The 16,563-nt window shown below is 39.2% G+C and overlaps 1 protein-coding gene across 1 annotated transcript; it reads left to right on the top strand.

Moving 5' to 3' along the window:
- The first annotated feature begins 2,089 nt into the window (after positions 1-2,089).
- On the top strand, positions 2,090-11,080 carry LOC117412632 (non-histone chromosomal protein HMG-14A-like). The gene is made up of 6 exons (XM_034021154.3): positions 2,090-2,379; positions 4,662-4,694; positions 5,979-6,008; positions 6,096-6,146; positions 7,191-7,328; positions 10,304-11,080. Exons 1-6 carry the CDS (start codon positions 2,365-2,367, stop codon positions 10,349-10,351), a joined length of 315 nt encoding a protein of 104 aa, XP_033877045.1. The 5' UTR covers positions 2,090-2,364; the 3' UTR covers positions 10,352-11,080.
- The last annotated feature ends 5,483 nt before the right edge of the window (positions 11,081-16,563 follow it).

The raw sequence follows: 16,563 nt of genomic DNA, 5'->3' as shown, positions 1-16,563 counted from the left end.
ATGGGTGTTTTATCAGATTTTCTGAACTCTAGTTTCCAAATCGGCACGAGCACCACACCAGAAATAAACAACTCAAGGCATTTATTTTAGCTGTAACTCTGTTTCTTTTTTGTTTTAGATGTGTTATTCATGCTTTTCCTATTAGAAGAAAATTGACTGATTCAGTTGAAGTCAAACTCAGAGTAAAAGCAGTACTTAGCTGTAACTTTTTTTAAACAGACCCTTACAATAAGGAAAAACCAAGTCACTTGTTATATAAAAGAGCACATTGACTGTATTTCTGAGTCTCCCTCCCTTGTATAAAATCATTGACTCTAATATCTCCTTGTACACTTTGCTACACACTGCGCCCTGTAGTTAACACCTAATGATAACAATAAAAACAGTAATACTAATTATAAGATTTGATTTGACCTCATATGGAGGATATATAAAGCTACCTGTTTAAAACAACACGGCTGGCCACCCAGTGTTCAAGGGTTTTTCAACTCCTTAAATGTCCAAATAAATGTATTTAAGATGAAAACAATACAAACAATCAAAACAAAGGTTGCTGTGTGCGGATTTGGAGCAACAATGGAAACACAAACAGAATAAGGTTACAGTATTTAGAAGAGACAGCAGACCCAGGGGACAAAACAAGAAGGGCATCTTCAGAACATACTGAATCTATGCAGGAAAAAGGGAAGTCACTTCAGTCTGAGCCAACTTTCAAACTTGTGCTTCATGATGTTGGCTGGCACAACGCTCATGCATGGTACTGTTATTGCAGTGCTTTCTAATGGGACTGGATCTAGCTTCGCAAAGCATTCTTAGTTAAAACAACCGCTAAAAGAACCGTTCTCTGTCCAGCTCTCCACTACCTTGTAAAATCTTTAGGTAATTAGGAACCGATGGCTTTATTGGGCGGAGGTTCAAATGGTTTCAGATGTGCAGATGCTTAATGACCAGGGCAGTGCAGTTAAACCTCTTAATCTGGCAGAGACCGGACATGGGAGGCTACGTTACCCCCAGAGTATCATGCAGTCCAGGTAGCAGCGCTCACAGAAGCAGCCTGATCTACACCAGGCTCATGCAAACAAACTGGGGCTAGTTTGACCACATTTCAATGCTGCTGCTGTTACTTTACAAAATATGGCACTTCGGGCTCGATTCTCAAACCCACTTACTCCAAACTGTCATTTGCACGATTTTTTTTCAGATAGTCGAAATTTAATAAAGCCCAGAAATAAACAACTCGTGATTTAATTTAGGGGCCTGTGATTTGTCTAAAATGGTTTCATTCTTGAAGAGCAAATTATGTTTTTTGTTTTGGTTTCAGACAAAAAATGTACTACTGGCGATTTAGAGTATGTCCCCAAGGTTAGTATAACTATTTAAACAGGTAGGGGAAGAAGGAGCTGACGTACTTCCTGCTGTAAGGGGCACTGCATTTGCTAAGTAACAATCCACGTGAGTGTCTCTGGTCTGCTGTTCTCTGTAATGTACAAGATATTTTAATGATTTAAAACAAAACCAATAATTTACAAAACAAATTACTCAGTCGAGAGTGACACAGCTTGTGCATGCAAAATGTGAAACAGCCACACATTGTAGGCGTTTCTTTAGTCTTACCTGGAAGTTTGAATGTATAGATATAGCGTATTTGAAATTTAAATTACAATTAACGCACTTTGTATTCTATTTTTTTTTTCTAAAGCGTAATTTCCAGCAACTTCTCTTACCTCCCCCTGCACTTTGATTCTGCTCAAACTAGGAAAAAAAACCAAAACGATAAATTTGTTAACCAATCCTATTTTTTTTTTTTTTTGTAATGCTAAATTAAATGGCCAACCAATAAGATTGCAGGTAAGGTTTGATTTTGGCACAGCATCAACACACACTTAGAAAAAAAAATGCCAGACACCTATCACGCCATAGTTGGGCTGGCATGTTTGCCCCTCTTCCAAGAAATATGAAATCATATGTGTGTGTTTATAGGGTAACGCAACCAGGTATGCAGCAGTTCCTGTTAAAGAAACCTTTTTCTCTGTCCTTGCCTACACCAGAACACCGTGAAAAACTGTCGCCCGACTCCCCGCCTTGCTGTTCTCTCGTTGTGTCTCCGCTATCCTTCCCTTTCTACCCAGTTTAGCCAAACCTGCGTGTATTTCAATATTGCCACCACGGGATTTCGATTTTAAAGCTGGTTGGCTCTTTTGAGTCTCAATCAAGGTTGAGCGCTTCCCCCTAGTCCCTATTCAAGCAGTTTGGTTGGAGTGTTGGTGTGTTTAGTGTTTGAAAAAAAAAAGAAGAATTTAGCTGCAATTAATCCACAAGAATATCATTCCCCCTTTATTTCTAACTTGATAAAAGCACAAAAACATGCCGAAGAGAAAGGTACGTACATACGCTAATTTTGCCAGTTGCTTACCTGCACTAAAAAAAGAAAGGGGAGAGTAAAAAAAAAAAAAAAATCAGTAATGCATACATTGAAACTAAAATATTTTATAGTAGGAGACTGTTTTGTGAAGCAAAAAATATATATATTTAATGCAAATGTTATTTGCGAGTGTTGGACAGGTACATATGTGTGCTTATTTGTCTTTTATTTAAAAAAAGAAAACGTTTTGTACGAGAAAATACGTATGGGATCACGGTGCTTCACTCAGATTTCTGCTGTTCTGTCTCTGCATAAAGTGGAGGCGACGGTTGCCGATTATGTGTCTCCATGCTGGATTACAAACAGCAGCCATAGCGCCCCAGAGGAGATTTATATAAAGACTGCAAGGACATGAGTAAAAGGAAGGTCTAATCGGAGTTCTACTGAAAATATCTATCTTTACAGGCGGAATAAACCGCGGAATAAGAGCTGTTTTATGGATTGTATTTATTATTATGTAATGTATTTGTTGCATTTGACTTAGTTTTTCTTCATTTTTCGCTTTCCCTCCATTGTCGTCTCCCGCTTATTGAACTTGTACTGTGGTGCCAGATGGTGACGCTTTAACCATTTCAACCCAGCAGGGGGCGTAAGGATAAACATCACGGCTATCTCAATAATACCTCAGAGCCACAAATAGCAGTTTTGTTTTACACTCTTTGGCGGAAGGGACGTGGCTCACTGCCATTTTTTCTGTTATAATTATCTATAGCTTCATAAACTTTATACATAGCTGTCTACCTGTACAATGCAACAATCGTACGGCTGTACCTACGAGATTGTTTAGTTGAGTGCCCTCACTGCTCTGTCGTGTTGCTTCGATTGATCATGTGCTTGTAGAAATGGATATCAATGCAAACGGATGCTTCTGCAGCATTGTGGGATCTGTAGTCTTTGTTAATTATTTAAAAGGCAAATCTGTGCTGTTTTTTTTGCACCAGAGCAGTCGTTTTATCTACAGCCTCCAAAATGAACAGTTCTATTCAGAAAAAAACAGAATGTTAGTACAATGTATTTGCCGTGATAAATGTATGACAACGGTCGTCTTTACTGTAAATATATTAATTTACAAAATACATTGTTATCCAAAGAATCAAAGAAAAAAAATCTACTTGCACACTAGCATGCAAATAGAAATTGTAATGAAACTAACAACATTGTAATGAATGAGCTGTAGTGAAGACGAAGTAAAGGGGAAAATAGGCAAAAAAAAATTGTATAGCCTATATAGTTATTTAACGTTAAAATTATGTAATTCATTTTCTAAATATATTGGGGCAAACTTTGCACTTCATTCAAAATTATGGGCCAATACAAGTGTAAATTAAACTGACAGATTTGAAAGCAAATCTTGAGTTACTGGTTTGCAGAATTTATATTATCCCCATGTCATCATGCTACTCTATTGAACTAGCTTTGGCCTTTTCATTTCTTTATTTCTCTCTAGCTTGATTTGAGCAGAAAGGTTAGTGTGTAACAATGTACCGCAGAGCATGTTTCTGCAGCTCTTCCAAAACCTCAAATCACAACAGACTTCTGCAGATATTAAAATGCAACAAGGGGTACTGGAACAACCCAGAATGTTTTTTTTGATTAGTATTATGACTGCTAAGCATGGTTAGAAACTCACACTTACTCTGCACCCTGTCTTGTTTCAAAACTGCCACATTTCTTCTGTGCTTCACCTGCTATATTTCTTACTGGTATAACTTACATCCACTAGAGGAAGTGTTGCAGGGGGACAGGTTTCTGGTTACACTCCATTTATACCTGATGTACTAGGAGGTTGGACATGATCCTGAAAGCTCCAGAGATGCTTTAAACTTCATTAAAAATGCCACCCGGATATGATAAATAAAACAGAAAATTATACAAAGTGAATCTCTAGACAACACAAATACATTAGTTAAGATACCAGTAATATTCTCACTCTTTAATACTGTCACCTAATCTAACTTTGTTTTTTCATTTGAAGAACAGCTGTTAAGTTATTAGTTTTGTATTTGTACAGAGCCTTCCATCATTCTGCGTCGTGCCAGTATTGCAATAGTAAGCCCTGTGTCTGTCTAGACTTTGTTTCAAGAGTAGGACTAACCAGCTGTAGCCTTTCAGTCCTGAAGAGTGCTTGTTTTTATTGATCCTCTCGTGATCTCATCTTGGGGTTACATCAGTCAGTTCTTCCCGAAATCCAGTTTGTTCAGCTGTTCTGAATAAAATGTTTTCTCTTTTTTTCCTTCAGGCTGTAGCTGTAGAGGGTGATGCCAAGGAGGAGGTAGGTTTTGTTTGGTTGTCATGCCATCCTGAAGGATGGAAGAACTGCGAACATCCTATTTTTTAAAATAAAAATAAAAGCATTTGGTCATTCATGTTTTAATCTGAAGATTGTACGGTGGTGCTTGAGTACAGGGGTTTAACAACAAATTAAAATCGCCTATTGACGTGAAGCACATACGTCTGTAAGTGGGCAGTCCTTCAGTTGCCCCTCATAAGAGGAGGCTTTTAATGCTTATCCAGTTCCTAGTAGCTGATTGATCCCAAAACGTTGTCCAGTTGAGTCACAATGGTCCAGCATCAAGAATGTGGCTTGGTATCCTATTCCAAAACACAAACCACTCTTTGTAAAAACATGTCCCCTCTGTCCTAAGTCTGTCTCCATTTAATTTGTAACTGTGTTCTCATCCTGGTTTCTGTGCTCAGAGTAAAGGCTAGGGTTTACTTTTGAAGAGAACCCTCCGTCACTGACAGACATTAGCGGACGAGGGGGGCCAGCAGCTACTCCTGACCTCCCTTTTCCTAGAGACATGACTAAGCATTGAAACTGTCAGCTGGTGTAATGTTTGTGCAAATTGCAATACATACTACGGCCCTCCTTTTTGTCTATTTCCAAATCCTTGTGTAACACGTACTTACCACAACACTGTTTTAAGTGCGTACAATACCGCTTCATTAAGCCTCATTTTAAAACTAGGCCGAGCACTCCAGTATGAAGTGGAATCTCAGTGGTGTGATGGCAACAGATTATGACATCATTCTCCAATGAGCATTCAGCCCTGGGGGTGGGTGGGACACAGAACAATCCTAGGCTTGTAGGACACAACGTGCATCACTTCTATTAACCATTGTTTGCGTCTGTTGTTGCATAAAGCTCAGACACAGTAACAGAATATACAGTACTACAGCTACAGAACGTGTGCCAAACACCAGGGTGAAGACCACTGTTTCAAATTCAAGAACATGTGCAGAGGGCAGAAACAAGGACTGAATTGTTGCGTCTGATAAATCACAAAATTTGAATGGCCAGATGGAAATGAAGGAGGTACACTACCTTTCTACACCCGATTGTGGTACGATAATGGGATCTATTCAAATAGGGGTGTTTCTGTAGCCAGGTATCCAAATCAAACATCTTGAATATGATTATGAAACCTGTACAAGCTCCTTATTTAATGGTTTAAAGGTCAGTATTTGGATTCGGCAGCTTTAGAATCAGTTGAGTTGACCCCGATGTGTTATTTATTTATTGCACATCACTAACTTATTTTGTTTCTTTACGTAGCCACAGAGGAGGTCGGCAAGGTTATCGGCTGTAAGTATGTTTCCTTCTACCTTAAACATTATTTTATAATATATAATGTTGATAAAATATGTTTTTTTTTTGGTTTTTCAAATTTAGAAACCAGCAGCACCGAAACCGGCTCCAAAACCCAAAAAGACAGCAGCAAAGGTAAAGTGACTATGCAGAATCAACAGACCTGCCAACTGTCTAGCAAGCCCCTTTTTCTGTTTATTTTTCAAAAAATTACTTCCTGGCAAGTTTCTCCTGCCACCACACAATAGATTCACTTCCTTTTGCAGCAGTATTCAGACTTCCTGCGTAGCATATACAGTAGTTCTTTGGGTGGGACCCTAATTCCCACTCACAATAACAGTATCAATGGTATGGTGGCAGGAAAATAGTCTGCAAAACTATTTATAACTATATATTATAAAGTTGTTATGCCAATGAAAGGTAGTTACTAAACAAACAAAAAAAATATGTTAACCTTACTGTAGAGCAGGGGTCTCCAACCCTGGTCCTGCAGAGCCCCTATCCGGCAGGTTTTCTAGGTGTCTTTACATCATCAGCGTCTAAAGATCTGGAACACCTGTTAATCTTGACTAATTAAGCCAATAATTGGTTCAATTAAGTAACTAAGGGATTAGTTGAAATGAAATCCAGCAGCCACAGCAGCTCACCAGGACCAGGGTTGGAGACCCCTGCTGTAGAGTATTGTTAATCAACCATCAAGTGTTAAACAAGAAAATGGGGTTGATTAATTTAAGTTTATTGATATTTATGTAATTTGGTATTGGTAATATAAAAGAACATCGAAATCCTGTCCTACAAGCTTTAAGACTGTGGTGTCTTTAGCCACAGGCCTGAAACTGAGCTGGTTCTGTGGCTTATCTCACTAGACCAGCCAGACACAGCATACATCATTTGTGTCAGTTTAGCACAGTGTGCACTGCCATTTATATCAGAGGTCAGCTGAAAAATCAATGGTCTGATTCAGAAGTCTTGAGGGGAACATTTTGCCCCGGATCTGGGTTTGCACACCCCTGCTCCAAGATGATAATCGTTCTAAACCCTTTTCATTTTTAACACGTTTTAAATGAGGCCCAGTTTACCAGTAAGACTTTGTGTCTCTTCTCTAGCTGGAGGGGCGAGTGCAGGATTTTATTTATTTTTTTAAATTCTTCAGCGCTTAACAGAGTGTATCCCCTGCAGAAAGAAAAGGCTGTGAACGATAAAAAGGAAGACAAGAAGGCAGCGGTGAAAGGAAAAAAGGGTGTGAAAGGTGAGACCAAGCAGGAGGATACAAAGGAGGAAAACCACTCTGAGAATGGAGACGCCAAAACCAACGAGGTACAGTGTAGAGGGGGAGGAGCCTGGGTGGGTGTGGTCAGACAGGGCTGGACAGCCTCCTCCCCGCAAGATATATAGGATGGACATGCATTGTAGATCACCATGGCCTTTATCCAGTGTATGCACATGTGGTCATGCAATTTTAACTAATACTATCAATGGGTTGTGCTAAAGCATGTCCAGATCAAGGGTAATCACAATTAAAGAAGCACTTCTCTAGATATTAGTGCTGCGCAAACCCATGACATGATTATTGAGATCTCCAAGAAATCCAGTGCTGATGTCAGATGAGGGTAATTAGTGTTGATTGAGCTCATTTACCATTCAGAGTATAACAAGTGAAGACACAGATGCTTGGATTTGTGATTGCTGCTTTTCTTAGACTGCAGAGCAGCAATCTACAAAAATCTAAGCAGCTGTTTCTTCACTTGTTTCACATGGAATGGTAAATTAGCCCAATCAGCACCAATGACCCTCACCTGTGGAGAGCTTGCTCCAACTAATAAAATATTTTTTGTAGCACTACTGTAAAAACTTGGTGTGACACTCGACAGAGAAACAGGCAAACAGGGTGTGTCTCCAGGTACCCCATATTCTGAACTGGATGGACAGACAAACAGACTACATACAGTATACCCCAAAATATATTATGTATTCAATATATCTATAAACACAGATAGACTTGGCAGGTGAAAACAACAATGGGCAGCCACATTCTGGGTCTACACCATGGGTCCCAGCGGTTGTCTTCACATAACATTTTTGTTTCACTGTTGATATTTTGGTTTTTACAGACTTTGACTGGGGTGAAGCTCATTATAAGCCATAGCACTATTACATTTTCTGGAAGTACTTGGGTTGCTTTGCCAATTGACTTCCTGCTGTGAATGTATTGCACCCCAACTGACCCAGAATGCTAGTGTAGGGTTGGGGGGTCTGTTATCTGTAAGGCAAGAGGTGAACCTCTAATGTTGGGACAGGAAATACTTTCTTTGCCTGAACTAAAGTGAAAGTCTGGTAAACAAAATGGTCAGCTGTTGGAGAGGTAAGAAAACTATTAACTTATTTGAATATGGTTATTACTTTTTTTTTTTTTTTTTTTTTTTTAATACTAACTCAAATTATAAATTGACTACCATCCAGATAGATTGCTGTATACGGTAAAATCCTCTAAGCAAATCCAGCTGTGGCTTATCCCAGCGGTGTAGACGTTCATCAAACGTTCTTTCAGATTTACCTTTAGAAATAATTGCTGTGTCACACTATTTTAAGGATCTATTTTTAAACATATGTGTAAGGTTTCGGTGATTTATAACAAGGAAAAAGGTTTATTACAATAGCATTTTAATGTTGCATTAGTTGTGCAAATCTTTATTGAAGTAATTATAACATTTCTTGCCAGTGCCTTAGTTGCTTGTTTCTATTGCCATTGCATTTTCTTAAGTCTGTGTGGAGGTGATTTCACCTGGGTCCACCTTGCTCTTCATTGCTAGTTGCCTGCCATATAGATACATGAATTAGCCAAAGGGGCTTTTTAGCATAATCATCTGCCAGTTTGTCTCCTGTTGTTTTACTGGCGATACACAGCATTGCTAGATGGTGCTGCACTTATTAAATAAAGACCTGTCTGATGTAGCCTACACTACATATGTCTGTGGAAGGCAATTCGAACTGAAGAACAGCTGCTGAACACGGCCAAAGCACCTTAAAGTGATGGTTGTAGCAAAATACCCCCCCCCCCCCCGGGACGAACCCCCCCTGGGACCTGGAGAAATGTTGGTTATATCAGGTTGTTCACTGTAATGGGGTTTGGCAATTTGCTGTATCGGATGAATGAAGAATGCCCAGATTGAATTGAACATCTTTATACAGTATTCAGTAGTTCTTTCAAGACAACTTCACATTGATCAACATTTAAACTGTATATATAAGAAATATGTATACAGCAATTGCAGTTTGTGTGAAGATGGCAACGGTTGCATACGTCACACGTGATTCGCACTATAATAGGTTATCTGTGAATCAGCCTTATCTTCGAATTCGCCTACCAAGGGCTTTGTTTTCACTGAGAGAATAAAACATCCACACTGGAGAAAGTTCAGTGTCAGTCACTATCGAGATCGTTTTATCTGGGTAGATTTTGTAAAAGTGATCGTTCTAATAGGGCTATTTTCCATTGAAAAAAACACAGTTCTTGCTGCTTGGATTGTTAAAGGGGGTTCGTTATAGTGAAGTTAGACTGTAATTCCATACATTTTTAATGCCATACACCTCCATTCATTAATTAGGTCTCACTTTTGTAGTTTTTAAAGTAGCCAACATGTATTTTCATTTTAAAACCTGATAGCTGGTACTACACAAAATAATCTATTTGCAAGCCTGACTTGCTTTTATTGTCATTGCAACTGGAGAGTGAAATTGTCCCCACCCCATCGGGGTCGCCTTCCCTGTCAATAACCATCCAGCTGCCTACCCTAATGAGTGACATGCTTTGCAGCCAGTAAGATGCTTTGACCCCAAAGACACTACAAAAAATGAAATGACCCAGGAAAAGGAAGTGCAAAAGAGTTCCTGAAAGTGAAGGGAATCAAACTGAGACCTTTCTTTCCGTGTACGTAGTACCAGATGTCCTGTTTTAAATTGAAAATACATGTCTGCGGTATTGTGTATTCTTTTGAAACTGCACATTTGGGACCTACGTGTACAGTGTCTAGTGAACGGAAGTTCACTTTTGAAACACACAGTGTTTGAGAAAGTGCAAAAAGAACAACTCTGAATGTGTAAGCATCATAAAAATTGAAGCAAAAAGAAAGAAAATTGAATTTTAAGCTACTCTATAGTTTTGTGACTAGGGCCATAAGACGCATGTATAAGTGCATTATTGATTGATATATGACAGGTCTTTAACTGTTAGTAGTTGCTCAATGCTGTGGTTTTTGTCAGAGAATCTACTCATGTCTTGTTCCATTTCGCAGGAAGAGTCCGTTAAGGCCTCTGAAGAGAAAGAAGCCCACCCAGAGTAACATGCTGTCTGCCCTCCCATCTCTGTTGTCCAGTATCTGTACCTCCATGAAGTATTGTTAACAGAGGAATATTTTTATCAACTATTTTATAAATAAAAGTTTTTTTTTAAAAGCATGAATTTCAGAAAGGAGCGCCAAACAGCTTGGTTGCTTGGGGTTAAGAAGAAATTCCAAGAGGAAGGACTGAAACCGTGACAACAAGAAAAACATACACATCAGCGAGGACAGGAAACCCTTACATTTTAAACTGTGGTTGTAATAGTTTGTATGATACCTAAGAGGGAAGTTTGTGGTAGATTTTAACTTTTGGTCTTTGTGTCCCCTTTTCATGTGTGCAGTTCTACCCAGCAGCTGTTTTAATTTTCTCCATATCACATTTTATTTTGGGTTGGTGTGCTTGTTTTTTGTTTGTTTTTTCCGGGAAGCCTGGAAAAAAAATAGGTATAAAAAATAATACAGTGAAACATTCCAGTTATTTGGGGGTTGGCTTTATAAAAATTTGAAAATAATCAATATTTTAGTGATACTGTAAAGTGTGAAAATACCAGGTTTGGGGGGTTAATTTTATTGATTTTTATACAATTAAGAAGAAAATCATGTAAAATAAGTTTAATGAAAACCAACATCTCTTTGAATGGGCAGATGGATGCGTGTACCCAATTTCTTTTAAACATTTTGCTGGATAGATCTTAATAATATCTTAATAAAACAAATTTAAAAACAGAAAAACACTCCTCGAAGACCATTGCCTGTTTTGAGTGTTTACTTTTTGTGAGGTGTTAGTAGGGAAATTACCTTTTAAAGCATAATATGTGTGGTTCATATATATATATATATATATAAAATTTATTTTTTGACGATCCCTTTTAAAATTGGATAAAATATCGTTTCAGATCACAAAGGCCTTCAGGTGAGGAGCTGAAGCTCGCTGCATGTCAGTTCAGCCTAAATATTTTCATATAAATTGTATTGCTTGTTTGACATTTCCTATGCTGTTTTATGGTTTGTAGTCATTCAGAGTTCTATTTTTTTTCTTTCTAATGCTGCCTGGCTTTGAGCTGAGTTTGTCTAGCGTATCCTTAGTGACAATACTGAACAGCATTCCCTATACCATTTAAATCGTGACAGTGGCTGTTGAGCTCTGCTAGCCCCACCTTTGTGTACTCCAGAGCTAGTGAATGTCACATACGTAGTCAGAGGATCCTCAAAAAACAAATTGCATTAGTGTTTATTAATGCCTAATATCTTCCAGCCCAAGAACAGGTTATCCTGCCGAAATAGAACATTGAGAAAACATGCGTCAACCTAAAAGAAACACCAGCCTTAAGAATCATTACGTCATTGCCATGTGTCAGAACTTGTTTAACATGGTGTGCAAAATATTGCTGGCCAGATGACTTGCACACACATGCAAGAGATGTTCAGATAGCATAGCATTACAATGTGTTGTTCCTATTAGGAAACGTGTATTTGCCTTTTATTCAAATTAGGACTAGAAGTTGTTAAGTTAGTCATCTAACTTGTATATTAAAAAAACAAGTGTAAACCCCACCTGAGCTATCCAATTGAGTATGTTCTTCAGCACAACCACTGAATATACTGGGGGGTCTACACAAGTTTGCTATAAAAATATCGATACAGCGAGTACTAACACATGCTGTGTAAGATTACATTGATTAATATGAAGGGTGTGCAGATATATGGAATTATTTCACTAACTGTAACCTCTTTAAAGCTGGGGTAGTAAGACTGCAGGAGAATGCATATTACAGAGTAGTATGCTATTTACACCGCTATGAGCAAGTGTTTCATTCTAGTGTCTGCATGTACAGTATGAGGCTCTATGCTTTCATTTACAGTCACCCTGGCAGTCACAACAGTTACATCAGCTCCTTTTGGAATACCCTGGCTACTGGTTTAGGAATCTGTTTTAATACAGAACTAAAATAAATAAATACATTAAAAAAAAGTCTAAGCTCTAGGCCCGAGGGAAGCCTGTCTCAAGAAATGACAAATAGCCACACATATAAATGTCCTTTAAGCACTGGCACTAAACCCGGTATTCACAGAAGGGTGGGGTTTGGGTGTGTACAGTGACTGGGTGGTTAGTAAAGGGGCAGGAGGCACATAATAATTGTAACTCTGGAGCAGCATATAAAATAGAGGCTCTCACACCAGATCATGGAAACCACAGCTGTTCCACACCTAATGCTGAAGTTTATACCAACATGTATTATTCTTTGATGCTGGTTTACTAGGGTCCCTTCATCCACGGTTTAGACTGTCTAGTCTGTTTACATTCCCCAAAGGGTTTAAGCTGCAGTGACTTATTTTAGAAAAATATACATTGTCATTAAAATGTTAGCAGCTTCAAAAGTGTTTTTTTTTTCTTTGCCTTTTATTATATGGTGTTTATAATCCTTCAGGGTTCTAGGTTCTGGTGCTCCTATATTGAGTTATTACACTATGTAACACAATTTTTGTTCCTGGGTAGTAAGTGTTATTTCCTAATTGCTTATGCCTCAAAAGTATAGAAAATGGCTATTATTCCCCACAAACTTTGCTTTTGTGACCAGGACAGTGATATTTTGAAATTTACCTATTTCCAGTGAGAAAACGGTCGAATTTGTGTCTTTTCGTTCACATAAAGTCAGAAAAAAACAACATATGAATCCAAATGAACATGTATATATACTAAAGTAATACAAAAATGACTACAAAAGATTTAGAAGTGAGTAGTTTTTCGAGATTTACGATTATACTGTAAATCACTTTCACGAATCAGCCCCCAAATGTAGTCTCCCATCATGTTCTCGTTATACTGTCCTTGGTAGCGGCGTTCAAAGTCCAGTATATCCTGGTGGAAGCGCTCGCCTTGCTCCTCCAAGTACGCTCCCATGTTCTTCTTGAATTTATCAAGATGAGCATCAAGGATATGGACTTTGAGGGACATCCTACAGCCCATTGTGCCGTATTTCTTCACCAGAGTCTCAACCAGCTCCACATAGTTTTCGGCCTTGTGATTGCCCAGGAAGCCCCGAACCACTGCAACAAAGCTGTTCCAAGCCGCTTTCTCCTTACTAGTGAGCTTCTTGGGGAATTCATTGCACTCCAGGATCTTCTTTATCTGTGGTCCGACGAAGACACCGGCTTTGACCTTTGCCTCAGACAGCTTAGGGAAGAAGTCTTGAAGGTAGTTGAAGGCTGCCGACTCCTTATCTAGAGCTCTGACAAATTGTTTCATAAGGCCCAATTTGATGTGCAGTGGTGGCATCAGCACCTTCCGGGGGTCCACCAGTGGCTCCCACTTGACGTTGTTCCTCCCCACAGAGAACTCGGTCCACTGTGGCCAGTCCCGCCTGTGGTAGTGCGCCTTTGTGTCTCTGCTGTCCCAAAGGCAAAGATAGCAGGGAAACTTGGTAAAACCGCCTTGGAGACCCATCAGGAATGCCACCATTTTGAAGTCTCCTATGACCTCCCAGTCGTACTCATCATACTTCAAGGCGTCCAGCAAGGTCTTGATGCTGTTGTAATCCTCTTTGAGGTGCACCGAGTGAGCCAGGGGAAGAGACGGGTACTTGTTACCATTATGGGGCAGCACGGCTTTGAGGCTCCTGGATGAGCTGTCAATGAAGAGGCGCCACTCATTCTGGTTACAGGCGATTCCGATTGCCTCGAACAGACTGGTCACATTGTGGCAGAAGCAGAGCCCATCTTGACGGGTGAAGAAGCTGGAAAAAGGTTGGTGACGCTTCCTCTGATCTGCGACTTGCACACTTTCATCCAACAAGTTCCACTGCTTGAGCCTAGACGTCAAAAGCTCGGCATTGGACTTGGTGAGACCAAGATCTCTAATCAAGTCGTTGAGGTCTTTTTGGTTGGGGTTTCTCTCCTCAGCTACACCTCTGAAATTGTCATCTGGATCTACAACGTCTTCCTCGCTCTTTGACTTGCTGCTCTCTTCTAAAGACGGCTGCTCTCTCTCCGGAGGAGTAGGTACGGGGAGCTCATGGCAGTGTGGCACCGGGGCGATGGATGAAGGAAGGTCCGGATACGTGATAGCAGGTGCATTCTTGCCAGTCCGACGTTTGGAAGGGTCCACCATGCAGAAGTAGCAGTTGCTTGAGTGGTCAGTTGGCTCCCGCCAAATTCTTGGGATAGTGAACTTCATGGCTCTCTTTTCCCCTCTGTACCATCCTACAAAAATACATTTATTTCACCCATGACTAATGTGTAAGAGATTCTCGCAACATTTTTCATATATGATATATTTTTCCAATAACATTGAAAATTGTAAAACATTTTAAAATTAAAAACTTTTACAATTTTAAAAATTTTAACAAATTTTATAACATAAAATTCAAAGCAACAATTGTCCATCTTACCTTTCAGAGTTTTTTTGCAGTGTTTGCAGGTGAAATGAGGTGCCAAGGGTTTGTCTTGATCCCCGACAGGCATGCCGAAATATCCCTGTAGGCCTCACACATCTTAGCAGATGCTTCCACGGAGTACTTTTTCGCTCTTGTCTTGATAAATTGGCCGCAGACATAGCAAAATGCGTCTGCCGGATGCTTGCAGCCTCTTGATGCCATCTCAGAAAAATGCAGATATGTATCCACTTAGGCAGCTGGAACTAAACTGAACTGGTGGGCTTAAGGCCCCTGTATTTATACTACTATTTATATTACTGGAAAGTTCTAGAAGTTACTCCAAGTTTACTCAGCACTGAATCTATCTGGAATGTTCTGGAAAATAGGTAAATTTCAAAATATCACTGTCCTGGTCACAAAAGCAAAGTTTGTGGGGAATAATAGCCATTTTCTATACTTTAGAGGCATAAGCAATTAGAAAATAACACTTACTACCCAGGAACCAAAAAAAAAAAAAATTTGTTACACTGTGTTATCAGTGTTTTCTAAATCTGTCTTTACCTGGATTTGAGCTTGTCTGGGAATCCCATGTGCCAGGACTCTAAGCCTCCCCCATTCAACTCATTTAACTCACCACGCTGGCCAAGCAGGTTGGTGAGTGCCCCTTCCACTTTGGCCAAGTATGTTACTCAACCTTTCACAGGCACAGGCAGTGTCTAATAGTATTTGCTTTATTGTTCCCTACTATTGTCGGTTTTTCTATCAGTATAGCATACAGTGAGTATATTGTAATGATTGGAATGCTGCAAGAACTGGTGGCACTGGCAGTGTCCGAAAGGTATGCATCCAAGCCTTCAAACAGGAAGAGCCGCTATTAAGCTTCCAAGCATTTAAGTATTATTAATTGTCAATTAGGTCACATCCAAACTGACCACTTTACTGAAAATGCAAGGGGGGATAAGGGCTTACAATGTATATCTCATCATATAGCGTAGCCTACAGTTGTACTTGCATTGCGCTTGTCAGGAACGCAGGCACCATAACCCTAACAGCTAATGGCTGCCATATAATAATACTAGGTGAAAGAGGCGTGTCTAGATTTATAAATAAAAAAAAAAACGGCAGATGGCTCTGTCTATATTGTACACATTAAAATGTTTTTTATTACACCTACATGTTTTGAGCCCGACGAAAAATTGATGCTGCTGATGAAAAAATAAATATATCAATACAACACTGAACTGAACACTCCTTCAATACGCAGTATAAGCATTCACGAATGTGTTGTGCATGAGAGCCCTCTTGCAGAAAGTAACCATATGACGTTTTCTAATGATCGTTCCTCGGAACCCTAAAGGTTTAATAGGCATGTAATAGTCTGTATGCAGAATGGAACTATTAAAAGCCCGTTAAGATCTCTAAACAGTCAGTGTGATCTATTTGTAGTTAGACAGGAATGTATAAGCATATGTATATGATCTCTGTGTTGAGATCACTAAATGTGTGTCTTTTGCAATTATTCAATTCAAGCCGCAGGTATATTTCAACATAAATTACAGCTCCCCTTACGACCAATTACGCTTGGGGAGTCGCAATTATCAGTATGCCGCATAAGAAACGGTTACATTTGAGTTGTGTTTTCTATTTGAGTTTATTTTTAACATCTCATGATTTTGCCCACATGAAAATAGCCCTACTGAAGACTCAATATATGTTGTATGTTTGACATTTATAACTCATAAATTAAATTACAAACATATATAAACATGTGTAGAATATATTCTAAAACACAAAACAGGGTCATCATAGAATTTCATTTTCGACTCCTTCACCAAGATGTCT

The sequence above is a fragment of the Acipenser ruthenus genome, chromosome 16 (genome assembly GCF_902713425.1).
Source record: "Acipenser ruthenus chromosome 16, fAciRut3.2 maternal haplotype, whole genome shotgun sequence".
NCBI lineage: Eukaryota > Metazoa > Chordata > Actinopteri > Acipenseriformes > Acipenseridae > Acipenser > Acipenser ruthenus.
The sequence above is the reverse complement of the archived record's forward strand: the minus strand, read 5'-3'. Positions and strand labels throughout refer to the sequence as shown.

Excerpts from the sequence above, each read along its gene's own strand:
- LOC117412632 (XM_034021154.3), top strand. Across the intron at positions 6,009-6,095 it reads GGTCGGCAAGGTTATCGGCT|AAACCAGCAGCACCGAAACC; the intron begins GTAAGTATGTTT and ends TTTCAAATTTAG. Across the intron at positions 7,329-10,303 it reads GAGACGCCAAAACCAACGAG|GAAGAGTCCGTTAAGGCCTC; the intron begins GTACAGTGTAGA and ends TCCATTTCGCAG.